Here is a 27,473-nt window from a genome sequence, read left to right as displayed (position 1 = left end):
ATCAGATGCTACCCTGCCCCTCCTGGAAAAGAGCCATTGACTCCAGAATAGGCCCCAGCTTGAACCGCAGCTCCCTGTAGGATCGCCAGCGCATTGCCACCTTGATAGTGGACGGAGCAGTGTAAATCACCTTCCATCCCATGTAGTCCATCTTCCTTCCCTCACTGTCCGGAGGTACAGACGACGACGGTTTAGCCGACCATTTCCTCGCGGCCGCCAATTACCATCAAATCCGGAGATGGTTGTGATCTCAGGCACTTGGGTGCGGAGTCCGGCACCTGATACTTCTTCTCCAACCTATCCCATTTGGCCGGAGCCGTGTAAGGGTTCTTCCTGAGGGCCAGGCCCTATTCCCACACATCGTCTAGAAGGTGCAGCGCCATGATAGTCCTCTTGACCTCGCACTCTGGTACAAGAAACCTTCTCTCCTGTTTTTTTTGGGAACAAGCTGAAAAAGCTTGCAGGCTCTGGCGATCATGGAGTGGAACGACCCCACCTCGTCTGGTGGAGACGCCCCACGTGGCGCATCCAAATGCAGAGACTCGCCGTCCGCTGCAATATTCTCATCGTCGTCTGTTGTCGTGGCCGTATCTGTCCCTGTACCCGTCTGGTTCTGCTGGGGGAGAAGGGGCCCGATGTGGATGTGGAGGCTGAAATGGGGGTGTCGGATGATGCTTCCTCTTCTTCGTTGGCGGCTGAACGGTGGTCAGGGGACCTCCGGATCCGGGCCCAGTAGCATCCTCTTCTGGATCTCTGACACCAAGGTGTTAAGGGTCGACAGAATGTCCAGAGACACATCCCTCGGCTGAGCTGGCGGGATCAGAAATCTAGCCCCTGCAGCGTCGTCGTTGTTGTCGTCCTCTTCCACATCCTTGTGGACAGTGTGTAAGCACTCCGGGTCCTCGTCGTCCGTGGACGAGACCTCCATGGCTTGGGCCACAGCCTGGGAGGGCTGTTTCGGGACCTCCTCACCCCCCTTTATTTTCCCCCCTGCTGTGCTTGAACCGGGGCCTGAGCCAGTTTACCCCCTTCTGGCGTGCCAACAGACTTTGCCAAAGTCACTGCCGCAGTGTTGCACCTTGGGGGCAGGGATACCTTTTGTGCTGTCGGGGCTACCTTCACAGGGTCTGCTCCCTTAGCAGCTGCCACCAATTCTATCGTCGATTAAGTCTTATCCTGTGCCGTTTGGGCCTGCTTGGGCTGTTCAGCCGCCTTCTCCTCTGTCTGCGGCTTCTCGGATTTCTCACGCATTTTAGCCAGGTTAGATTAGAGCTTGATAGCCGGATGGCAATGGAGGCGGAGGGTGATGTCCATCGTGCCCTATCAGTCTTGGGATCTGCTTCTGCGGTGAACCCGGTGGACTCGTACTTGCGGGTCTTCGCCTTGTCTTGGGCCCCCATGGATGAGGTACCCTCAAAGGACTTGGAAGACTGCTCCTCGGATCAGCCAGTCCTGGGTGAGGCATGACCCTGCTTGGAGCACGGGTCAAAGACCTTGGCATTAAGCCACACCACCAGTCTACTGTGCCTGTCCCTCGTCGTCTTCTTGGAGAAACTGAGGCATATCTCACACTCCACTCCCTTGTGGTCTTGATGCAGGCAGTAGAGGCATTGTAGGTGCTTGTCTTCTACAAACACATTCTGTAGCCCGCATTTGATGCAGGGCTCGAAGAGGGACCTTCCCTTATTCTCCTCCATCATGGTCGGAGGGGACGAAGTAGGCCCGGTGGCCTTCTGGAATCCTCGACGATCTTCACCCTTGAGGGGGGCTGAAATTCACCAACAGATCCCCGGTGTCGGCAGATGGAGAAAAAGAGCACACAGGCTCTTTGGGAACAAAAATAGAACCTTTTTCCATTGAAAACACGAAAAAACATAAGTAGCTCGCAGAGCAAACTCGAGGACTCCCAAAACTGAAGCGTGCTGTAAAAATCTGATGATTGCTGCCAGACAAGGGCTTAGGGAGAGGGCTGCCATTGGATGGAGGCAGTATAACCCAGAGGGCAGTGATTGGTTTAAAGGAGAAAAACAGTTTGTAAGTAAAACTGTTTTTTCTTTAACCGAGGAATTCCAGCCCGACGGGGAATATTCATGAGCATGTGAATCCATGCCAGACCCCATGCTGGAGAACTTTCACCTCTACCAACTCACAAGCTGCTCACCCATCACATTGGCCTCCTGTAAAGCACTCTACAAAAGGATCACTACTCCCACTCTTGTCCTCCAATACAGCATCTTTTACCAATTATGTAATCAATACAAATACAAATACAAATATATAGGTTACCTTTGCTGACAAAAGTTGTGAAGACTGAAGATGACCTGACAAAGAGGGCAGGTTAGGGTTGAAAAGAAAATGAGTTAAGAGGATAGTGCCCAAACAACAGAATCTCTGACCTTAATCTGCGGGGTCCCCTGCATTTAACACCAAGTCAGTACCTTTTGGCACAGCAACAAAGCTTTTCTGGGGTTGAGGGTGGTCAATGATGCACAGCAGTGATTGCTAGGGAGGTCCACGCACAATGGCATTTAGTTATTGAAGAGAAAGAGTGAAAATGTGAAGACTTGAGGAACCACACATTTATTTGAGAATTTTGTATAGCGCAGCCTTCTTCCTCATGGTTGCTTCAGAGCACTCAGTGAGCGTTTATCTGGTGGTATATATCCGTTGAATCAAATGAGAACCTATGTCACAGATGGCACAGAAAACCCCCAGAGTCTCAAAGACAATTCAAGGGTTTTTTTATTTGTGTCTTTGTGAGTTCCGAGAGCCGTCCTGCTTTCTCCCATCTTCCCACAACCCTTTTCCCTAACCTAGGTGTCCCTAGTGCCTGGTTAGTGCTATGTAATGGTCACCCCAACAGTCTAAAGCTCAGTCTTCTACTAATGGTTGTTCCCTAAAATGTAGGCTATTGATACTCCCCTCAGGGACTTCCTAACTCCCCCTACCTACTGTTTCCAAAGGTTAGTGATCGAATAAGGAGTTTGGATAGTGCCTTGTACTTAGTCTGTTGAATTCAACCTCGTTCAGACACACCCACTCATTTCTTCCATGTTACTGTTAATCCCTCTGTCTTACTCCTCCCATCAATCATACGTCCATCAGGTGTTTCACTAATCCTACGCCTCACCTCCACCCTTTGATGTCAACACTATTCCCACTCCACTAATTCCCTGCTCCACAGCTACTCTCCTTCCACCACTACTATTACGCAAATATCCTACTTTCACTCAGTATCATGGAGGTGACCCTCACTCCTTACACCAATTTCTTCTATTCACTTGTCACACACACACACACACACACACAAACTGCAGAACCACATTTAACCCAATAGCTCACTTCCTCCCACAATCTCATCCACAAGCCACCCGTACTGCCTTCCTACTGCCATTCTCTTGGTTGCTCTCCACCTCTGGCTTCACCCAAAAAACCCAATCTTCCTGCTTCTTGTTCCCAGTTGAAATATCCCATCCTCTGTGGCGATTGACAGCCTGTCCCTATTCAATCAGTGCTCTTCTTCCTTCCTGAGGGCGTGCATGTGTAGGAAAAAGTCTTCAAAAGTGGGCTAAGCCTCGCACACTGTCTGTGAGGGATTGCTCCGTACCAGTTTTGGCGGCATAGAAAGTCCAATGTTCCAGTTTGTTATTTGGGGTCAGTTTTGGTAAGGGGTTACTTTTCCCCAACCCTAGTGGTCGAGGTAACCTTTATCTGATTATGTGAGCAGAGCGGCAGACACTGCGGCGCTCGTGGTATGGGTTCCTGTGCTGCTCCGGTGTGTCGCTGCAGTGGTCGTCTCTCTTCCTCGGGTAAGTGTGCGACTGCACTCAGGTCTATGGGAGGGCTCCTCTTGCTTCTCTGCGTTACATGGAGTGGATTTCTCTGGTATTGGCTCAATTGCTTGTCCTTAGTTGATGTTGCTCGACATCTTTCTCAAATTCCCTGCTAGTGAGGGCAAACGCTGGTGACAAGGTTTGAGAGAAGGGTCTGAAAACATACTGCTGGCACAAGGAGGTGGGGGGACAGATTTTGGGGCCCTCTCTGTTGCCACTGTATCTCAGGGGTAGGACTGGCTCTGGAGGGCTCTCTGGTAGGCCTTCCACCCCCGGCTGAGAAGGGTTCCTATCCAGTCTTGCCGAGGCCAGGTTACTGCGTTGTCTCACCCATTAGATATTGTTAATTGGGTGATTGTGCTTGCAGGTTTTGCTGAAGTAACAGACAGGGTTCTTGTGATGGTATTTAGAATGTCACAGTCAAATTTCCATGGCAAAGGCAGTGGGAGTGATTTTTGTTGTGTTGATTTTTGTGGTGTTTGTATCAGCTAAAATGGATCTATTAAGGTCTCTTCTGAATATTTGTCGATGCTCCATTGTTCCGAGATGGCCCGACATTCATTCTAGATTATGGCGCTGATCAAGTTTACAGTTCCTTCTGTGACTTTGTCTCCTGTATTTCCTCGGTTTGGATAGATTTCTATTAGCAGAAACTAGAGATTGGATGGGGACAAGCTAATTTCTCTATTTAGTTTGGCCCCCTCATTCTAAAGTCCTGGTTTAATATATGAAGGGTTTCATCTGTTATTCTTTGTTCCACTGCGAGCCAATAGAGAGCTTTTTAGGCTGAGGTTATATATGATATGATAGGTTATTTATAACGCGCTTAATACCCAGAGGTTACAAAGCACGGACCCGGGGATCGAACCTATGTTGCTCCGTGTCGTCTTGCTTCTAAGGCGGGCACCTTGCCACTGAGCTATCCTCCTGAGACATGCAGATTACTGAATATTTTTCCTGCCTTGATCTGAAGTTTTTGGAGTTTAAGTATTTTCAATTTGGGGAGGCCAATGTTAACAAGCATTGCAGTAATCCAGTGTTGATGTTGCATAGGGATCAAAGACCATCTTTTTACTTCCGCTTTTGGTTTATGTATGCCTTAATGCTTTATTGCTCAGGTGCCAAAAGACTGGATTACATGAACCAACCTTTGCCTGGAAGTGCAAAGAAGAATCTGCAGACCAACATGAGCTCTACATAAATGCCTATATATTAAAATTACTCAAACTGCAGTAACTTTATTTTTTTATTCTTCAGTCTCACCAGTACTATACATAGGCACTCATCCAATAGATTGATACAGGTAACACGTAGCTCACAAATCCTAGTGTGCAATCCAATATAAGTGAACATGTTCCCTTAAAACGTGAAGCACCCAGGCTCCCCAGTCTCTGCATAACTATTTGTTTAATGAAAAATCATCAGTATGCAACATAGAGGATGCAACATAAAATACTGAAGAACAAACTCCTCCCTAAACCTTCATAGAGTTTCTCTCCTTATTGCTTAGCTCCACATCCCTCCAGCCATACACCACCTGATACTACTTTGCCCTCCCTTCCACATTCAAGGTCCCATCTCATTCACAGTCCTGACATGCGTCAATTGGCTGACAGGTAGGTAGTGGGCTGAACTGTGGGGGAGATAGGAAATGGGGGAATGTACCTGAACAACTGATCTGGCTGGGAGGTAGGGGGGCGTCTGCCCGTCTTGATACCAATTTTTGGCATCCATCCAATCCGTTCATAGATCCGCCTCAGACCTTATTTACCAGCCCAATGGCCGTCAATGAACTTAGTAAGGAGTGGATAAATTTGAGAGGATGGAGGGCTAGTATACCTTGCCTTGCCTTATTGCTCCACTGGTCCACTCACAGTCTAGCCTCACCACCATCTAGTATAGTTCATGGATTTCTCCAACATTGGAACCTTCATAGATTCACATGCTGTTGAAAATGTCTGGTCGTCAGACTGGGAATCCTTGGTACATTAATAAAGCAGTTCTAATTATACACAACAGGAAACTGAACGCATTTCTGATCATTTGACCCTCAGTCAATAATCACTCCTTACATTACCAGGCCATTTTCAGATTCTTTACCAACCCTGATTTGGGCGTCCTCTTCAGAATTCTCACTTTCTTCAATGTTTTTAGAGGAATCTCCAGACATGATATTCAAATGCAGCGTTTTTTGATTACCAAGATAACCTCTTGATAGTAAGGGGGTTGGGAACATTTGCACTCAGTAAGAACTCTCCAGGGTGTTGTCCGATGGGGAGTGCAGGGGGGAGGTTGGCGGGGAGGGATAAACACACCTGTCTTCCCCTCAGGGTGCAAGTCCTCTGATGTGCTCCCCTACACCTCAACCTGGTGTAAAAATCAAGAGAAGCCCTTTTAAAACTTGCTCTGCTTCCAAGTTGAAATATATTTATGTGGCGGACAAGTACAGAGAGTGCATATACTGCCTCATTATGGCATGAGCTCCACTACTGTCATTTTCTTCTCCAATTAGACTTTGAGAATTAGGCATAGGAGACTTGTTGCATGGCTAGGTGAAGGCCCAATTACACCAGACTCCACTTCAATTGGGAGCTCAGCTTTTACTTTGCGTCCTAGTAGACCATTGAGAAATCTACTCCTTCCAAGAGGGTGAGATCCCATGAGGAACCTTCAAGGTATAAAAGAGCGAGGCCACTGCCTGGCCTCAGAGAGGTTCAGATAAACCCTCTGTACTAGAGAAATCCCCTTCTATATCCTTGTCAGGGACGGGGGAGCACACAAGCTGGCAAAGTCGTCAAAAAATCAAACGCCCAAAAAGCATTCAACGGATGTTGCACCATTGACGAGTCCTTCAGATTTGCATATGATGCCCATGCACCATCAAAGCAGAAAATGAAGATGTCTATGACACTGTTGAAAAACCATGGCCACTATGAAAGCAGTGGGACAGTCATAGACCACCCATCGATGACCTCGCTGACGGCAATAACAATGACTACAGCAACAGTCTATGCTGCATACTTTAAAACATGTGGCCAGTCCATCAAAGTCTGCAACCAGAGGCAGTTTGGCTCAAGGATCTCTACATTCACCAAAGAAACAGAGGCAATGTATATTGCCATTGCGACTATGTGTTCCTCACATACATGCAGCGCCCACAACCCCCTGGAAGACCTTCAGTAGCATGAGATGAGACTCGGACTTTGAAAGCCTGGGAAGGGGTTTTATGTGAGGAGTTGTTAGGAGGCCGTCTTCACAGTCGACAGAAATGCCAAACTTCCCAGAAGCACCATTAAAGTCGAAGGGGCTACCAAGAACAGATTCACAACGGGAGGCACATTACACGTTCATGGACTTAAAAACCTATAACTGAACTGCGGACAAGATGCAGAGCATCCCTCCAAGCCCTGAGCCCCAAGGAAATTCTACCCATGCCCTGGGCTACACTTTTGCATCATAGTTGTGAGACTCAGGCAGCGGATGGATAAAGGGATATACCCCATTGACCTTGCTTCATACACGGACTCCAGGAATAAATAGACCCTGACACACCCTCTTCGCACTCCACCTCCACAAACGGGTTCAACAATCTTATCCCTGCAGATCGGAAACCAGAGAAACACTCACCTAGAGATTCTCCTCTGGACGAGATCGGTCCTTTCCACCTCATGATAGCAAAGGCTGCCAAAATGTCTACTCCCTAAAGAGCAGAGGAAAGAAGGTTTCTTATAACAATGAAGAGAAAGGTTGAGGAAAATCATGTTCTTTCCCATCCTAGAAAAGGAAAGGCTGGTTGGACAAGAGGTTTGGGGTGCCTGACAACACCCCATAATGCTTAGGGGCTCAACACTTGAGTAGGGAATCCAAACCACTAACCCATATCAGAGAGCCCTGCATTCCAGGAACGCCATCGACAGAACCAAGACACCCTCTTTAACCAAACTGGAGTCGCAATGGTGAGAGCATAGTCCCACAGTGAGGCAGCCAGGTCCAATTTACCCACCCAGTGACTCTAAAACAAGGACCCCTTCTCATTGGACTAATGTAGGTCCAGAAATTCTCCTTCTGTAGAAGTGAAAGTGATATGCTGGTCGGTAATCTGTACACCGCTCTCATTTTTGCACCAAGAAGCCCAAGGAAGAACTGATGGAGATTGGGTTTCACAACTCAGTACAGTCCTAGTGGAAGAGTACTGAGCAGGTTGGACGGAGGCGCCACAGGAGCTTGAATACCTCACAGACTTGTTTCCCAGAGGAGCAGGATGGACCAGTACCAGGACAGTGGACAGTGTACACTACCAGCGAGACAGACCAGACGTTCCCCCTTACAGTCATGGTCCAGGGTCGCCCTGCCAAAGATCTTCTTGATTCAGAGAGCAACAAAGCCACTGTGCAAGCGGATATGGTCACTCAGAATGAGGTACACTCCAGAAACCATGTCTCAAATGACATGTGTTCATGGGGACATTGATTTATACCCACAGACCAATATAACTATCCAGAGTGCAACAAGAAGACCTGACAATACCAATGATAGTGAGTCCCGGACTCAGAGGAAGTTCTACTGGGTATGGATTTTCCATTATTTGATCTATGTCTTTGGAAAATACAAAGAATGACAAATTATTTCCATTGAGGTGACGAGACAGATAGTAGCCCAGGGAACGAGGAGGACTTGGGAGAAAGGGTGGAGGTGTGTGTTAAGGTTAGTAGACTGACCTTGTCAAAAAGGGAAGCCTACCAGGGTGAAGGTCAGAGCTATTTCTACCCCAGAGGTGGAAGGTGGCATTTGGGAGGGGCCCCCAGTCCGGTACCCACTCTGAATGTTTTTATGTGGTTGGCCAGTACCACTGTTAATCACGCCATAACTCTATATGTGAAGTTGCTGGCCAGTTTCTTTCTTCGCTTTTCAGGTCATCAGCCCGCTTGGCAGATCGCTCACAACATGGCAGCCCACCAGAGCCTCCAGACAGACAGCTCAAGTCAACCAATCCCCACCAACAACAGGGAGAGACAGAAGCGCTATTCCAAGCAGCAGCAACCAAACGAGGCACAATCCGGGGTGCCATTGTTCCAGTGGGGCAGACACATGAGGCAAAAAGGAGGACTTAGCCCTTGTTTTAGGTGTTCTGATGTTAAACACCTCCAGGGTGGGGGATACAGAACGAGATTGACCCATGGAAACCAGTGGAAATAAGACCAATGGAAGAAGGAAGGGGGAGGATGAAGCTGGGGACACAAAACAGGAAGGTGTGGGTTGTTCTGGTGAGGTCTGAGGAGGAGGAGGGAGACCAAGAGAACAGAAAGAGGAAGGACTGTGGTGTAGACTTTTGAGGCGATTTTCAGAGAGCGTCAGGTTGGAGAGAGAAAGTGGTACTGTGTGGTGTATGTGCTTGTAAGGTGTTGAGTAAGAGTAAGAGTAGAGAGTGAGTGGAAAATTACTGGATGACGAATCAGTTGTGGAATAGTAGTAAACTGGGAACTCAGACAAAAAGCATTTAATTGGTTTCATGATATGCAGAGAAAATGGGCAAAATGGCACTTTAAGATTGATAAATGATCAAGCTGAGTTGGAACCTTGGCTAACCAAACTAAGGATTAGTGTTCCTTCTGTGCTGAGAATGCCTTTGCAGATATTTTGGCCTATGACACGCATTATCTCTCACCATTGACCTTCTTGGCAAGGGTTGATGGGAATTATAGGTGAAAACATCTGGAGAGACGCAGGTTGTCTACCCAAGGCTAAGCATAGACTTACGAGCAATCCTCAGAATTACTGGTTCCAGCAATACAAGAGGTAATGCAATGTAAAAGGATCTTAGCACAGTTCTGCCATTCTTGCAGTCTCACTGAGCGTGGTTCTGTAATAAAAGAGAGATGCTGTTAATGGGATAGAGGGGGAGGCAGATGAGAACACTGCTGGATGTTGCCTGCAAGCAAAGTGTCAGTGTAATGAATCAGCCAGGAGAGCATCGAGATTGGCATTTTATCCCGAGGACAGAGTCCAAGGTTGATAGATTGGAGTCAAAGATGTCAGGATCTAGTTAGCCGTCAGTGTAGGGATTGTGGTAGTGGTAAAGAAGTGAGCAGTGGTGTATCCCCATTGTTGTGTCGTGTTTGTAGGCAATGCTGCTGTGGGCAAGTATTGGTTGTGTGTTATAGCGTAAGGGGCAGAACAATAAAGATGAGATTCGGGTAGAGGAAGAATAGTTTGGGGAGACGGGCACTTAGTTCAGCACTGATGGTCTGATGTTGTTCAAGTGCTTGTTTATCATTTGTTTGGTGATGGTTCTTGTTCTTCCACTTTAATTTAAAGGGCAGCTGAATGTGTTCCATCACCTTCATGTCTTGGCTGGCACCTTGTGTGCTGGTTATTTACAAGTTTGTGCGGATGTCTGTCCGATTCTATTTTGAGGTGGGGATGAGACTGACTCGATAGTCTCCCATAGTACTTGGCTGGGGAATTGTGGGCAAATCTTTGCCCATTTTGTGTATAAGAGTTTGTCCGGTCAATGTTCTCATAAGTGCATGTCTTTTGGTGGAGGGTTTGTACTGTTGTTGTGCTGCTCCGAGTTGAATATCAGATTTTCAGGGATTTTCTGATGGGCATGTGGTGGTTTTTCTTTATTTGCAAATGCTTGCACATTGATTACACAGTTTGTTAAGCGGAAGGAGAAGGAAGATCCTCAGTGTCGCTTTCTATTAAAGCTTGGTGTCTTTATGGTAGTGCAGTGTTGCTGGATTGGAATGTTCTCTATGGTTTGTAAAAAATGAATTGTCTTGTGATGGAGTCTGGGCTCCTACAGTGGAACATCTTCAGGGATGCAGTTTGAATGGCAAACCAACCTAATTCCATGGCAAGTATACATTGTGGTCATACGCTGCACAACAGGGGGCGCATAGTTAAGGTGGACTTGCCTGAAATGTGATTGCTGAATTTCAAGGGATCTGTTGCATTAAATCAGATTACCTTACCTCTCTCTTATCCAAGCTTATATATAGTGTTTAACCAAGTTTCCGCATACATTGGTTTCAATGTGTTCTATTTCAACATTGAATGGCTTTATATACTGTTGGGACTACAGAGGGTTATATGCATAGTTTTCTTTCCTTTAGTCACCAATAACATTGCTTTAGTTTTGTTTTTATGTGTTTTCTTATATACACATTTTCATATAAATGATCATAAAAATGTTCCGTCACAAATATTAACTGGCTCCAACTCCTCATGAAACTTGATGGTATCTCTTCCATGCGTCTAACAATATTAAATGCCTGTTTTAAAAAAATAATCTCCTCACAGCTGACAAACCGTCAGGGCAAGAAACACATGCCGGCTTCACCAAGAACTCTTTTGTTTGCATCAAACATGTTGGGGTAAAAAACATAAGCCTGTAACCTTATGTGTAATCCAAGAGAAATATAGAACATTCAGTGTTCACATAGAAAAAATATTGTTGTGAAATAGATTCATGAGCTGAGTTGGACATCTGCAGATAGTAGGTACATTTTCAAAGGGAAACTCTTGGAAGAACTAATTAGTGGCAGATGAGGATTTCAACATACATAGATACATAGGCAGCAAGAAATGTTGCCGCTTAGACGGGGCACACTTTTCCACTCCAAAGAAATCTCAATGAATATACTTCAAAAGGTTGATCAAGTGCTCAAAGCTATCATTTGGTTATATGCAGGCTTACATGAACTAATAACGCCAGTGTTAACTGGAGCCAGAGCATAGATTCTACGCATGAGCTAAAGGATAATGCAAAACCACTCAAAGGCTGTTTCTAAATCACAGAGACTGGGGGGATATACATTTGATAATCTCACGGTTTCTTGTGGTTGATTTTGAAATGGCATATTATTTGTTGCTACAGGACATGCTGTATAGTAACAGGCATAATCACACAAGTGGAGATAAACTCAATTCTGGAGCGGTGTTCATGTGAGCGTATGTAGGTTACAATCTAGATACATAACCATCTATCTTGTTTGCAAAGGCCACCACATAGACAAGGAAATAGGCAGGAGTTTAATGGAATGTCAAGTACATCAGGTTAGACTTTGGCTTAAAGACATTATATTTTAATAATAATTATCTTTTTTAGGACCCCCCCACTACCTACATAGTAATTGGCGAATATCTGGGACAACTTCTATTTACCCATGTCAATGGCACTATTTAGATAAATGAAAAAAAGTTTGAGTTTCAATACCTTTTATTTTACTGAGAATACAAAAAAAACACTAGCCTTCAAAGCCCTAAAGACGGCCTTGATCACACTGTGCAAATCGGCCCAGATTTTTTAAGAGAATTGCTCAATAACCCATTTCTGAACGCGTGATTTTATGTGTGACTAATTGTGCTGACAAGCTTTGCTTGTCATCTCTTTGTTGAACATTTCCATGTTGTAATATTTCTTGGAATGGCTCATGTTAAGAAGGCATTAAACAGACATACACTTGCACCTCTTGTGGGTCTCATATGTTACATGCTTCAACTAGGGCAATGCAAAGTGGGGTGTGGTGGCTTAAATACGTCTGACCTCCTATAATTTATGGATTCGAAGAAGGGACGCACAAGGGTTAAAGTATAGTGTCATTTGGCTGTTGAAGGTGGCAATGATTGTTTTCCATTATAGCTTCAACCATCAGTGCCATTGCCATATCCTTAGGCAATACACGATTTTCCAATTCAGGATTAAGGTGAGCTTTCCAGCATTCAGGATATGCTGTTAAATGTTTGGCTGTGTGCCTAACCGAGTAGTCCCCTGCCTTATCATTGGTGAAATTAAAAATAACTATTGGTTTGAGTGCAAGTGTGTTTATATGTTGGATGTTTGATTGGGTCAAAACCTCCTATGCACAAAGTTAGAGAGACCACTGGTCCAAGGAGTGTTGGTTTGTGAAAAGAATTTTTGAATGGTCTGTGGTGTAAGACGTCACAAAGCAATATGGAATCTAATGTCAACAGATAATGCTTTAATGATTTATGGTAATTGTTAAATTCATGTAGTGATGACTTTACACATAAAAAAAAGAAAGTATAATCTGAAACTCAGGGCATTAAAAGAAAAAGACCTACCTATAACGAGGATAGAGGATATCAGATTTACAAACCTAGAATATTCTCCCCTGAAGGGGAGTTCCTCAGAACACCTTTTTGGACTCTTGAAACTTGAGCACTGCTCTTTGCTGTGGTAGCAAGTGGTGACCACATTTCAGAAGCAAGGAGGGGTCTCCACTGGTTGCCAGTGGAGGCTAGGATACAATTTCGCCAGCTGACCATAGTTCACAAATGTCTGGATGGCCCTAGCTCTCAATATATGACAGAGGATTATGAAAAAACCTGCGGTCAAAAACCTCAACTTCCGACAATTTGAACCTGCTAGTTGTGCCTAGAGTCAACCTGGCGAGAGTCGATAAGTGTGTTTTACACAGCAGCCCCCAGAGTTTGGAACTCGATCCAGTCTACACTTGTAGGGGAAGAATCCCTGGCCAAGTTTAAAAAGAAACTGAAGATGTACCTTTTTAAGTAGTCATCATGTTCTCGCCTTTGTCTCTAGTCTGACAGTTTGGGCAGGTTGGGCTTGATGTTTAGGAGTATTTGTCCCTTTTTCCCTCTGCTGTCTGTCCTTGGGTATCATCATCTGCGCCCATATACCTCCAGGCTGTTTTCTGGTTATGCGCAGTATAAATTAATTAACATAAAGTAAATGCTTGAGAAACATTTTAGAACGTGTTAAGGAAACGCTGAAAAATAGGAAGACTGGGATGGTTGCATGTCAATCGGAAGGGGGAAAACCGATGAGAGAGAACCATGGTTGCAGTTAAGTAGCTTTACTTTTCTGCATGGGATCCTTCTCAGAAAACTAAGCAGAACCCAAATAAGGAGGAGATTCATTCACTACTTGACAAAACAATACTTCATTAGGTCTGCAACACCTGAGAGTCAGCAGCAGCATCATTAATTCTTGCACAATGTGCAGCTGGGTTTCCATGTGGCTGCTCTACAGCTATCTGCCAGAAGACGTTTCCGAGGAGTGATGCCCTAGGGATCATAGTTACAAATAGTTTGCCTTTTGGTATCAAAACTTCAAGCAAGGGGCAGATCACCCAGAATTCTTTTGTGTAGATACAGCTGGCCCTGTGGTCCTTGCTCTGTAAACACGACTATGGGGTTCTTCATTCTATCCAAATATTATCAGAGAAAACACATATTACTGATATCCATAGAATGCTGGGCTAATGAAGATGGCTTGGATGAGAAAACTGCTAAATGTATCCATTAAATTCTACACTCCTTATCACGATTGGTGAAAAATCAGGGCAAGTGTGAAAATCTACACTTTCTTCATGAAAGACTGCTTCTGGCCTGTTGTGTGGGAAAAAAATCTATTTCACATTCTGAACCTGCTGAAATGATAGCTTCTAGAGGTTCAACCTTTCAGCAAAGAATTACATATGCATGTATGCCTGCGGTTAAAGAGGGTACAACAAGTTAAGCACAGATTATCAATAGTCGTCCCAACAGGAGGAAGCCTTTCTTTCAAAGCTTCGAGAGCATTCCGCTTCACATGAATCTTGAAGAAGGAAGTGTTGGTGGGATATTTATGATGCACAACAATATCCGAAATTGAGACCTTGAATAATTTAAAAGTAAATTGTGGCCAAATGCAAAAAAGGAGCATCTACTTAAAACAAATAGACGGTATAAATGTTGTGAAGGCCAAAGAATAAATGTGATGTCTGAGGTTAACAGACCTATTTAGTCATGAAGAGAATACCGGTCATGCCAAAAATGGTATGATACGATCCTGCCTAAAAATTGTTGGCCAATCTTTAAAATAATGAATCTTAACTATCCAGGTTTTTGCAAGGTTTGAAAACTCTTCCTGGTCATTTCTTTTAGATCTGAATTATGACTAATTCAAAGCACCCATACAACTGTAAAAAAAATGTACCTGATTGTATGATGCATGCTGTTGTGCTTTGAGACCATGCTAGTGATTTTGGCTCTGTCCGAAATGCTTGAACATTTGGGTCACAATGGCTTTTAGGAATGCATATGATGGTGATGTTGTTGGGGCGCTCACATTGAGTGTCACTTTTGCAATCACTCATTCTCAGGCATTCACTCAACAGCAATACCATCCTTACAGAAGGCTTCTCAGGTCCGCACAACCTCCAATGACACTCTGCCATGCACATACTTTCTCAGACTCAACCTTCCAGTTGCATGCAGGCTAAAATCTTACTTCCATGCTAAAACGTCATGCTCAATTCTAAGAGGCTTTGCTGAAGGCCCTCATCAACTATCCTTCATCTCATCTACCTTGATCAAGGTCTTTCCTTTAAAGCCAATGGTCAAAATAACCTTTGCTTGAAACATTGTGGTTTAAAGAGGTTAGAAAATGTACCCTTTACACTACACAGCACTTTGTTTTAGAAAAAGGAAAATGAGCTAATCTTGCCCCAAACTATATACTGGGACTAGATACAAAATATTAAAACTTTTATTAGAATATTTAAAGTAAGGTAATGTCACAGATCAGAGGTACCACCACTCACCACCCTGTGTTGGTCCACTCCCCAAAAAACTATTTTAAAATGTGTTCACCGAGTTCAAGTTTTCAACCCCTTTGCAGGGATTCAAAAAATCATTTAGACCAAACGTTTTTCTCATATCTAGTTTCAAGCAATTCCTTTTCGACCAGTAGTTTTCAAAGTAAAGACTTAATTTACTGCTTTCTATAAAGCTCCCGACACCTCTTCAAGTCAATGACTCCTCCCATACTACAGCTTAGAGAGATTTCATGACTGTCACAATTACTATCACTAGCTCTTGAATATTTCTCTTCAGTTTCTACTCTGGCTGACTCCTCGAGTGAACTATTGATTTCCCAACTCATAAGAATGATCATTTACTTCAACAGCTTCCCAATTCCTTCTCAGTAAGTCACGCTTCCCTGTCCTCCTTGCAAAGGTCTAATTCTTAAGCCAAATCTAGGTTTTCTTTCTTTAGTTTACTGTACTTTCCCTATTTGCATTAAAACAAACACTACTTACTGTGAAGATGTTGGAGCGTCGCTTGGACTGTTTCCGGATGGGTGTTGGGGTGCTTGAGGCAGCAATGGTCTCAATTCTCAGTTCTCTCTGGCTCATACTTGGCGTGGATGGGACGGAAGATGAGTAATCACTAAATCCACCTGCACCATTTGTGGACTGAAATAGTAAAAAAGACAATAGAAACAATTCTTAATGGCTTTACAAGCTGAAACCACAGGACAAAATCGTGGGAATCGCCACAGCTAATACATTTCCACGTGAATAAAATTCACTGTCAACAACAAGCACTGCTCTTGAGCAGCAGTTATCTGCACATACAGTTTGTGCGTCATTCCATGTTGTGCGGATACAGAGAAATTCTACTCAAAACAGGTGTATGCAGATTCTCAACATCTGTTCATTCTGATAACACATGTCATGCAAAACATCAATGCCATTAAGAGGCTGCTGCATCTGTACCTTCCCTTTATGCACACATATGCGAGAACCTTGCAGAGTTATCTATCATTCAGTGCAACATATACATTCTGTTTCCACACTCAAATTATGCACAAGGGTTAAATACACCAACAAATCATCTTGCTCTCTTTTTTATGGATGCCCAGATGTACAGCAAAATAACCTAAGCAATTATAACAACTATTGCACATCAACAAATACCAATGAGCAATGACAAGTACTTGATACATATTCAAGATGAACTATCCGAAGACCTTTAGTGGTAAAGTGCGTGATGCTGTCAACAAAAGATCTAGATTAGTCTGTTCTTTCCTGCAAATACTTGCATAAGCCAGCATATTATTACATTGCATGTTTGATCAATGCTAATGCAGCAACATGATAATGCATACAAAACACTTCAATAAAGTACAAAGTGGTGTAACCTCTAAATAGTTAAATCCATGTCCACATGAAAATGATGCAAAAAGGCTTAAAGTGTATATCGCTCAACTTGGAAACGCCCTCCACTCATAAGATGCATAGTGCCTGACAACAGGATGTCTCTCAGAAAAAGAGTACATCCCGCTTAAAGTGCATATTGCGAAGTTAACCAAGGTAAACAAAATACAATATGCAAAAGGCTTTGATTGATACCATTATGTATCCCCACAATTGGATTGATTCTCCAATATGCAGACTCTTACACTAACAAAATATCAAGTGCTGGGAAACTTAACATCTCAGCAGCCAAAACGTCATACAGATTAAAGTGCATCATGCTAAACATGAGGCAGATGATAGTAAACAAAGTATGCTATTCAAAGTGCCTAGTACTATTCACAGTTTAGCAACAGCCCTTAATGTTCAATCAGGTTCTAACCATATAATACTTGACAGACAAATCTCACTCACATACATCCACACGTATACCATACATTTCATTGAAACCTCACCAAATATAACATTCAAAATACATATCACCAATACATTATTGTGGAGCGTCTAGCTACATAAAAGCTCAAACAAATCGACTGATCGGAAAAGAAATCAAGAAAATAAGTGATCAAAGATTAAGTCAGAAGAGGATAACCGAAATACAATGTGCATATCGTATATCTGTGCTATACATTCAATGTTACTCCACTGAGCACTGAAAAATATAAGATGTCAATACGGAGATGCAAAGGGATCACATGCTGGCATACAAACTCTTTGTGTAACCCACAATAGCCTAAACAAAAGTATAAAGTCTTCATCTATATTGTGTCCATGAGGAAACTAGGTTTCAAAATCTAGTATAGTTCTGGTCTCCTGCTTGCACAGTAACAATTCTTGATTCCCACCTCTGGGCGACTGTAGTATATGGAGTAATCCAAAGAACATGAAACCTGCCAGGTCACTCCCATGTGCTTCTTTGAAGTGTTTGGCCATGGGATAGGACTGGTAATTATTCTTAAATGGATGTGCTGCAATAAACATAGTTTAGGTTTGCACACTGTGCTGCCCGCATACCACTTGTTACAAACACAAGACACATACCACTTGTTACATACACTACAAACTCGGTGTTGCAAGATACATTATCTTTTATCTTCACTGTGTGCTTCGACAGCAGATGCTCATACGTAGTGCAATTGAATGCAAATCAACAGGCTTTACATTTAGTACATTTATGAAAGCCTAGACCAGAAACCTGCATCCATTGTGCCCCAGGAAGGTCGATAGTCTGCAAGTAATATTGTTTGACAGAACTTTCACCAGATTCGTTTCCAACTTGAGCACATGCCAATGTCGATTCATGATGGTTCTGATATTTAAGGAATATCCATCAAAGTTAATAATAACTCCTTTTCCATTAATATTTTTGTATTTCTAGTAAGGAGTCCCCCCTCCCTTTGCGTCTTCTGTACTTTTAAACATGCCCGCTCAGTTATGTTTTTTCGGGTATATCTGGTCTCTAAATCCCTTTGCAGTAATTTTACTTTGTCTTTCAAAAGAATTCAAAGTTGTACAAATACTACGAAGTCCCAAAAACTCAGCATACTGGATGCTCCAAATAAGGCTCTCAGTAGGATTACTGGTGACATGCAAGGGAGGGTTTGATCCAGTAGGTTTCCTGTATAGGTCAATCGCTGTTTTACCTAGTTGTTGGCTGACTAACACATCCAAGAATATGACTTCATTATGCCTGTGGGACTCAGTGAATTTAAGATTGAGTGGATTATCATAAAATTGTCAACAAATCTGAGCCACTCAATTTCTGTCCACTTTCAGATGACAAACTAGTCATCTATAAAACACAGCCATAATATGATCTTGTCGGTAAATGGTTTTCTCCTCTGACAATGTTATACATTTCTAAAACCAGCTCATCGTGGGATTCACATATGCGGAGCAAAAGTTAAACCCATTGCAGTCCCCTACAATTGCCTGTAATACTTTCCATCAAACAAAAAGAAATTACTGGTGAGACAGCTCAACCATGCCCAAATCATTCCTGTATGTTTTTAAAGTTTCTGTGATTTAGTGGTGAGATAAAACTGGTAAGCTTTGAGACCATTGCTATGTAGAAAACAAAATATTTTATTATATATGTAACCATGTTACTTGTAACCATAACAACCCTTTAACAAACTGTTTTATTTGAATTTCATGGGTTTATTAGTGCAGCTTTACCATAACATCCCTGTGACAACGTTTTTTCAGTGAATTTCATGGGTTTTTACCAGTGGACCCTTCATTTTCTACAACTTACTAATATACTTACCCCAATATAGCAACATTTGTGTCCAATTTACAAAGTTTAACGTTAAAACTTTGCCATTCACCACCTACCTTCTAGCATCATTTTTAACACTTCTATACTTTTGCAACTTTTCCCACTGTTTTTGTGTTCAACGTTCATTCGAGGACTTTTCGGACAGTGTTATGTGAATATAAGCAAAACTGCAATTTATGTTAGAAAATGGTATCAGCTATCCTTCCTCCCCAAGAGCCAACACCACCACCAGCTGGAGGACCTACACAACCAAAAAAAGCACAGTACTAATGAAGAGGACCAAGAAGAAGAAGTGCCTACCTCTAGCATCCAGAGAGAATCATGGGTGTGGGAGTTCTTTACCACTGTTGGGAATGTACCAAAGGCTAAAGCTACCAAAGTGAAATGCATTGAGTGCAACGTTCAGTCGGGGACTACCTGGACAGTACTCCTACGGGACCACCTCCATGCGCCGCCACACCAAATCTAACCACTGCAATGCTCTCAGAAAGGTTGTTCCTTTCTTAGGAAGTAGTACACTGTCGTCCTCCACCTCATCTTCCTCAACCAATACTGTAACCACAAAGCCTACTTCTGTGGGACACAAAATCGCACCAGCAACCTTGCAAGCGATAAAAAGAGGCTGTTGATCCATATCTTTTGAAAATAGTACTCTGTATATACTGCAACACAGCACTCTGCAGGGTGTATCCATTTTGAAATGCTTTTGAAGCTTTTATCAAGGAGCATGAGAAACACTGCCCCCTACCTTAGATGTAACACACACGCAACATCTTCCCCTGTCCACCTGACCCTCCATATTTGTGTTTGGTGCCTCTTCCCCCCCATTTCTCTCCCCACCTTACTTTCTGACCTCTCCTGTAACAAAAAAACAAATAAAATTCCTTTAGGAACCACCTTTCGCAATCAAAATATAGAACTAAAAAAAATAATCTTACAGACTCCATCTACTTTACATTTCTCAGTAAAATAGTTCAACTCGATAAGATTCTCAAAAATTTCCAGTAACAATTTGTGTTATGCTAATGGAAATAATAAGGCAGTTGGCCCTGAGACTGCAGGCCATTACCGCATAAGGTAATGCCCCTGTGGCCCATAGTTACAGTGGTCCATTTTCTCTTTCTGTGGCGGCCATAGTAAACAAAGAAAATGGCTGCCATGGAACAGAAGAAGGGCGTATGTGTGGTCCCTTCTCCATTTTCATGTCAGCCATTATAAGTAATGGGGAAAAGGTAAATGGTGAATACAAAAAATGGCTGCCATGAAACAGGGAGAAGGGACTACATGTAGTCCCTTCTCCCTTTCAATGGCAGACCAAGCGCATTCGTGGGGGAGGCGAAAGAATTAAGTGGAACGGAGCAAGGTCACTGCCGCGACGTGAGCGGGAATACCATACAGCAAGGCTCGGAAAAGTACCAATCAGTGAATATAACACAAAATCTTTACGGTGCGCCGGGTACTAAAGGACAATTGTATACAAGAGAAAAATATAGGAGGACAAACAATTTTCTGTCCCAAATACTTTTCTCTAGCATACAATTTGAGTGAATTGCATACCCACAATGCCTTACTGTTGTGGCTCAGAACTGGAGGTGAACTTCCTGCGATGGCTACTAGGTGGCGTTGTGGAATGTGTGACTTGGCTCAAATTAACTTTCCTACTTTCACATTTCAGGTGAAATGTTTTTTATAAAAAACCTTTTCAACCCACCATAACGTGTGCGTGCGCGTGTGTGTGACTATAGTGGAGTATTGTATTCCATAGGAAACCGAAAAAGGAATTGCTAATAACGTTTGACTCATATGACCATATTAGCCGGAAATTATGCAAACCGAATTGTACTCGCGGGCCCCATTAGACGGGATATTTTGGGAAAGATCCAATAAACAGTAAAACATTTTATTAAGAAAGTAAAAAAAAAAACACTGTTTTGGCCTAGTCCCCATTCATTTTCCCATAGAGAAAAAGTAAAATTGTTGCTCAAGTGCAGAGCCAAAACCACTGTACGGAATTGGACCAGGTACAAAACAACGTGGGCACGAAGCATTGATTCGATTTCCAGGAGGGATCTGGGGTTATTACATCCAGTAGTTTGAGCCCCCTTCTCCCAAAATTATAGCTTTATCCCCAATGGCACATTATAAATGAAGAATACATGTTTTTTTTTTTTTAATGGTGCCAAGATCACCCTGGTTATGGGGAAAAAAAGTTAAAATAAAAAATACAAATAAATTGTTAAAAAAAATTGGATGAATACAAAAACATTGATTTTTACAGCTACAGTAAGGTGGGGGTGGAAAGTAGACATGGCCAAATGCCATGGCAAGTGGCCCAGTAGTGTTTTAGAATATACAGTGGGATGAAGGCTCTGGCTAGTCGGCCTACAAGCCATCTATAATGGCCACGGCACTTAGTGGGTCCAAAAGAAACATATTGGGGGAACATGTACAGTGGACACGGCTGAAGGCCATGGCTTGGCCCGGTAGTGTTTTAAAAAACAGCAGGCATTGCCGAAGGCTCTGCTCACTGGCCAGTGCCAAAGGCCCAGGCTAGTGGACCTAAACGACATGTATTTTTTATTTTATTTATTTGTATAGCGCACAGCGGCCCTGGGGCATTGTGGCACTGTTACAGAATGCTTGCTTAGTACAGGCCTGCATAAGACGATAAACAGTGCACACAGTATTAACAACAGTGGGAGGATGTAAGTTCTTTGGTTACAGAGGAACAGCTTAACAAGTTGGCAAAAAGTTGCAGGTTACAGCAAGGTGACAGATTTTAGTTGAACAGTTTGGTCTTCAGCTTTTTGCGGAGGACTGTATATAACTTTTCATTTCCGAGTTCAGTCTGGAGGGTGTTCCATTTTTAGGTGCCAAGTGTTGAAAGCTGGCCACGTATAGTGGCCACGATCGAAAGCCATGGCCACCTAGTGTGTCCAAAAGAAACATATTGGGGGAGCATGTACAGTGGACACAGCCGAAGGCCATGGCCCAGTAGTGTTTTAGAATATACATTGGGCATAGCTGAAGGCTGTGCTTACTGGCCAGGGATGAAGGCCATGGCTAGTGGCCCATAATAAAACTATGGTATAATAAAATCCTTGTAATTCACTGAAACCTTTAGTTAAAGTGCATTTAAGTTTAGCAGATTTAACGCAACAAACCCCTTGAAATTTTGCGGATGTGGAAAGCCTTGACCGCTTAACTTGGCGTGTTCCTATTACAAAGCCCATGAGCACATACATATTTATAAGAGAAGTGATTCACAATGACATACAAAATGGCATTATGGTAAAATAGCATTATGGGGGAACATCAACGGGAACACGCTCCAGTTAAGCTGGTCAGGACTTCCCACATCTGCTCAATTTCAAGTGTTGTGTTAAATCTGCTCAACTTAACTGCACTTTAAAGTTTTGTCAGTGTGTATATATGTATGTATGCAACAAACCTCAGAAATTCAGCTAAAACCACCTTAACTTTGCACTGCCATTGGGCAGCCGATGACAATGACATCACAGATGACATCACTGGTCACATCACTAATTACATCATCTATGACAACACTGATAGACTCTCTGATTAGATTACAACACTAACTGGCTATGGCCAGTGCCCACAGCCTTTGGCCGCGACCCCTGTATAGTTTAATGTATCAAGAAGCCACTAAGCATGGCCATCATCCATGGCCATTGGCCATAGCTTTCAGCTGTGTCCACCATATATTTTTGTAACAGTACCTTGACACCAGCCTTGGTCTTCGGCCATGCCCACTGTATATTTTACCACACTACGGGGCCACTCATGGCCTTCATCCATCCCCAGTAGCCCCACCCTTCGCCATCCCCCTTGTATATTATAAAAGATTAAGGAGCAGAATCCATGGCCCCACTGTCCACAACCTTGACCATGGCAAAGGCCACGGCCTAAATTGTTACTTAGTTAATCAAAACTTTTATTAACCAAGTCTGAAATATTGTGTCAGTTGCCATCACAGATGTAATCAGTGGTGTTATATATCATGTAAGCAGTGTTGTCATCAGTGATTTAATAGATGATGCGATTAGTGATGTCACCAGTGAATTCATCATTGTGGTCATAGGTAGCACAAAAAAAGGGGGCGCAAAGTTAAGGTAGCATTAGCTGAATTTGCAGGGTTTTGTTGCATTAAGTTCACACCTCATGTCCCTGCAACTAAAGATTTTTTTATTGAATTTCAAGGATTTTGTTATTCCCTTCGTCAAGTTAGTTACATCATACAATGTGGGGCTCTTTTATTTCTTGCAAATCACTTGATTGAAACATGATTTTCTAGTGAGAGAAAACGCTTACACATCCATTCTCACTAGGTAGCCATGTTGTAATAAGTTCAATACCACAGAAGACCATTCTAAATCAGCATTATATATGTTTAAAGATTCTAAAATAGACATCATATCCATTAACATAATGTATTTCTAAACCACGTTTTTGCTTTCAACTCTTAATTTATACATACTACCCTATCAGAATATTCTGTTTAATTGCATTGAATATAATTGTGTAAAATATATAGTTAATGCTGCTCTTCACATTAAGGTAAAGAGAACATTACCTGTTGGCACTTGATGTAGTGGAGCCTCTCAAATGGTGACCTGTGTGGTTTTAGAAGGCAGGCACGAGCAACTTTAATTTTATATTTTACATAATTAAATTTGAACGTGTGGTTCATTTCCTGATTCAGAAACCAATATTAGCTCTGTAAATCCATGTTTCTTATTGCTTTTTAAACACTATAGATGAATAACATGCTAATTATCCACAATGAGGTCGAGTGCTGGGTTTTTTTTTTGTCTAACCTTTGAACGCTTTGTGAATTGAGCAGTAGTTTCTGAGGCAGGCAGACTGGTTCATGTTTTCAAAGATGAAGCTCTCCCATTTTTCCCCATTTTAGCAACCGCTTTTGTAGGCTATGGGCCGTATTTGGAGATGATCTATTTCAGTTCACTTTTACTGTACTAGTCAAGGGTTGAATAGAATGTTGATCCATAAGAAAGCAAATCGTTACCTTAATAAGGCTAATAAAATCATTTATTTTGCATATTTGCAAGTTTTGTTGAATGTCTGCACTTCCTCAAGCAGAGATGAAATGAAGCATTTGAACAACATCACAGCATTACAGCTCTAATAACCAATCCTGCAGATACTCCGTTATCTGTGCCTGTCTGTACGCGGTTTGTAGTTTTGCTCAAAGGCATGCATCAGATGTGCAACTTCTCCACAGCAATCTTCAAGGTCTAAATAGTACTCTGTGTTAAGTGGGGTAGGGGTAATGAAACTGGAGAGCAAGGAAATGAAACAAAAAAACAGCCCACCCTTTTAGTGTGCTCTAAGGAAGGCAAGAGGGATTGGTTAGGTGTCAAGTCATTGTATGTGCAGTCCAACTGGACTTGCACTACCATGGTGGGCTGCTTTTTGTTTAGAAAAACCTCAGAGCTCAGCCCGAACATCCAGAAAGACTCTGTCAAAACATTAGACAATCAGCTCAGTAACAAACGGCAATATACCGAAAAGTGTCCCCATGCACTGTGAACATGCATATATGTTGACGAGAATGAAGTGTGCCAATAGCCTGTCTTGGGGGAAGGAGGCAGGGAAAGGGAGATAACAAGTTAAGTGTATTGGTGTGGTCTTTTGTTACACAGACATAATCCTCTTTTTTCTTTTGTTAAATGGTTGTAACTCGATACTAATGCCACGAATGTTTTATCTGTTCTTTTCGCATAAAATCAATAAAACTCAATTTGAAAAAAATAAATATCTCAGAGCTCTATTTTAAGGTAGCATTGCTATATTAATGTTGTACTGTTAATTTGGACAGGTGATAAGCCATGCCTTTTGGAGTTTTGAATGTCTTTCATGATAACAGTATAACTAGTCAATTCACTGTGGTTTATTCCATAAACAAAACGCTTAATGTGACCTTCCTGATACAGATGAGGGATGGGGTCTGGTGGCATTTAATCTAGCTTTGTTACTTCTGCACTTCAGGCAGGTTAAGTACGCACTAATTCGACAATTTGAAGGGTTCTGAGAGTTAGGTTTCTATGCTGTAGGCACAAGTGTAGTAGGATCGATGACTATAAAGCAGAGTCAATCATTATGGAGACCTAATTTGAGCAAGGGAAATTGCAAGAATCACATGGATGGAGCTCATTAGACAGGTATTTCTATGAGTAGGTCTAGTCTTTTGGAGGATACAACAGCCAGAATTGGTACTTGCTCTGCAAGGATTCAGATCTTAAATTGTCATTGAATCCAATTGATCTATGTCAGAGCACCAAATTTGGTCAAAAGTAAAATGGTTGAATGTTTTTTTTACATTTTATTTCCTGCAAAATGTGTGGGGTGTCCCCCACACCCTCCTCACCTATCCCCCTCTCCCTTTCTATATACATACACCCAACCCACTTTGGCCTCAGCTTTGGGAATGCAGCAAATAAGGAGATTAATAATCTACAGAAACTCAGCCCCGATTACTCAAAATTCGCCATAGATGGCAACATCATTCCAGTTGTGAAAAACGTGAAAACGTTAGGCTTCTACTTGGATGCCAATACCAACCTTGCCAAACAAGTTAACATGACTGCCTCAGCCACCGCCTACACGGGTAAACTAATCAGGGCCTGTAGACCGTTTCTATCTACAAACAGTTGCCTCATTCTGGCGAGAGCCCTTATACAATCAAAGCTTGACTACTGTAATAGCCTCTACCTTGGTGCCAACCAAGCCATAATCAAGAAACTTCAGATCCTCCAAAATAATGCGCTGAGAGCAGCACTAAATATTCCCAAGAGGGAGCACATTTCCCACACAAGAATTTCTTGCAAATGGTTATCCATTTAGCAAATAATTGACCTAAAAACCCTGTGCCTCACCTACAAAGCCTTAAACCACCTAGCCCCCCAATACCTGACTAACAAACTCACCCTTAAACCCAACACAAGAGTCACCAGATCATCCAATACCCTCAGCCTCATCGTGCCCAGATTCACCGCCAAAAGAGTGGGAGGCTCGAGTTTCACGGTCCTCGCCCCTCAACTTTGGAACACGCTGCCACTGAATATTAAACTGGTCAAATCCTTCCAATCGTTTAGAAAACGAGTCATCAGCTGGCTACTGGAGAAGGTAACCCTTAGTTAGATTAAGCTTAGTTCTTATTGTACATACTCTGAAATGCTTCTTACTACCTGCCTGTACATATTATATATGGCATGTTCCCGCCACATTTGTATAACCGCTTGTATACTGTAACTTTGTAACTTGTCCTAAGTGCCCATTTACCCCTGAGTCTGGAGCGCTATACTAAATAAAATAAACAAACAAACAAACAAAGACACAGACTGATTGGTAAACCAGGCGTCTTGTATTAGATAGAAAATACACAGCATACACTGAGTGATGAGCCGATAAATAGGAAAATACAGCAAGACAAGTGGAGGACAGTCAGCACTCAGAGCTTGCAAGGGACAGCCCTTAGAGCCCAGGCTACATAGCATGACCTATGCAATCCCTAATATATTATAGCAGGGTGGCTAATCACAAACATTTTGTTATGATTACATCTTTTTTTTTGCAAATCCAGGCCACCCCCAAGCATGGTAGTAAAGCATGTAGGTATATCTGTGCCCTAATTTGTCTGTAGCATGGAAAGGGTGCTGGTGAACAGTAGCACAAAATCTTGACAATGCCCACAATAAATCAAGAAGTAAAACACAAAGTCAATTCACCAACCAAAAATCACTATGACAAGTAACCCCAAGAGAATATGGAAATCCTCAAAACAAGGCAGCCCTGCAGGGGGCAATTTAAAGATGCCTGGAGTAGACCAAGGATCTGTGTGGTATAGGGTACCACAGTGACCTTTTGATGAGTGGCAAAGGCATGCCACAGCGTGGAGAAAGTCCAAAATAAAATGGCGGCTGAGGACAAAACACAAGGCAACAAAAATAGCTACCTCCATAACAGCAGCCCCAGGAATGCACAATAGTCTTACAGTGACGGCACACTGAGAAAGAACTCCTAATAGACAACAGGGGGCAAATGCATCAGAACCTGCAACCAATCCCGGGAGCCATGCGACAACACACCTGGACCCCCAATCTGTACACCCACCCAGGTCACAAATTGTGGTTATGTGACGGCACACATTAACCATTTTCGCAGTGACTCAAACTCAATCTGGAGCCAGTAGCACATCCCAATAGTTTGCAAACCAGAAATAGACCATGAATCACAATAAAATGCAATGGGAATCAAAACATCATCTTTAAACAGTGTGAACTGCAAACCAAACAGCAACAAACTTTT

The 27,473-nt window shown here is 42.8% G+C and overlaps 1 protein-coding gene across 6 annotated transcripts in view; it reads right to left on the bottom strand.

Moving 5' to 3' along the window:
• The window catches only part of AGAP3 (ArfGAP with GTPase domain, ankyrin repeat and PH domain 3), a 1,746,798-nt gene that overhangs the window by 949,162 nt on the left and 770,163 nt on the right, over positions 1-27,473 (bottom strand). For all 6 annotated transcript variants that reach the window (XM_069646010.1, XM_069646012.1, XM_069646011.1 and 3 more), the window contains one exon: positions 15,905-16,060. In XM_069646010.1, the coding sequence (XP_069502111.1) occupies positions 15,905-16,060 (156 nt within the window). The remainder of the gene's footprint in view (positions 1-15,904; positions 16,061-27,473) is intronic.

Source organism: Ambystoma mexicanum, chromosome 2p (genome assembly GCF_040938575.1).
Source record: "Ambystoma mexicanum isolate Mex_15411 chromosome 2p, UKY_AmexF1_1, whole genome shotgun sequence".
Lineage (NCBI taxonomy): Eukaryota > Metazoa > Chordata > Amphibia > Caudata > Ambystomatidae > Ambystoma > Ambystoma mexicanum.
Note: the sequence above shows the minus strand (reverse complement) of the source record. Positions and strands in the feature narration are given on the sequence as shown.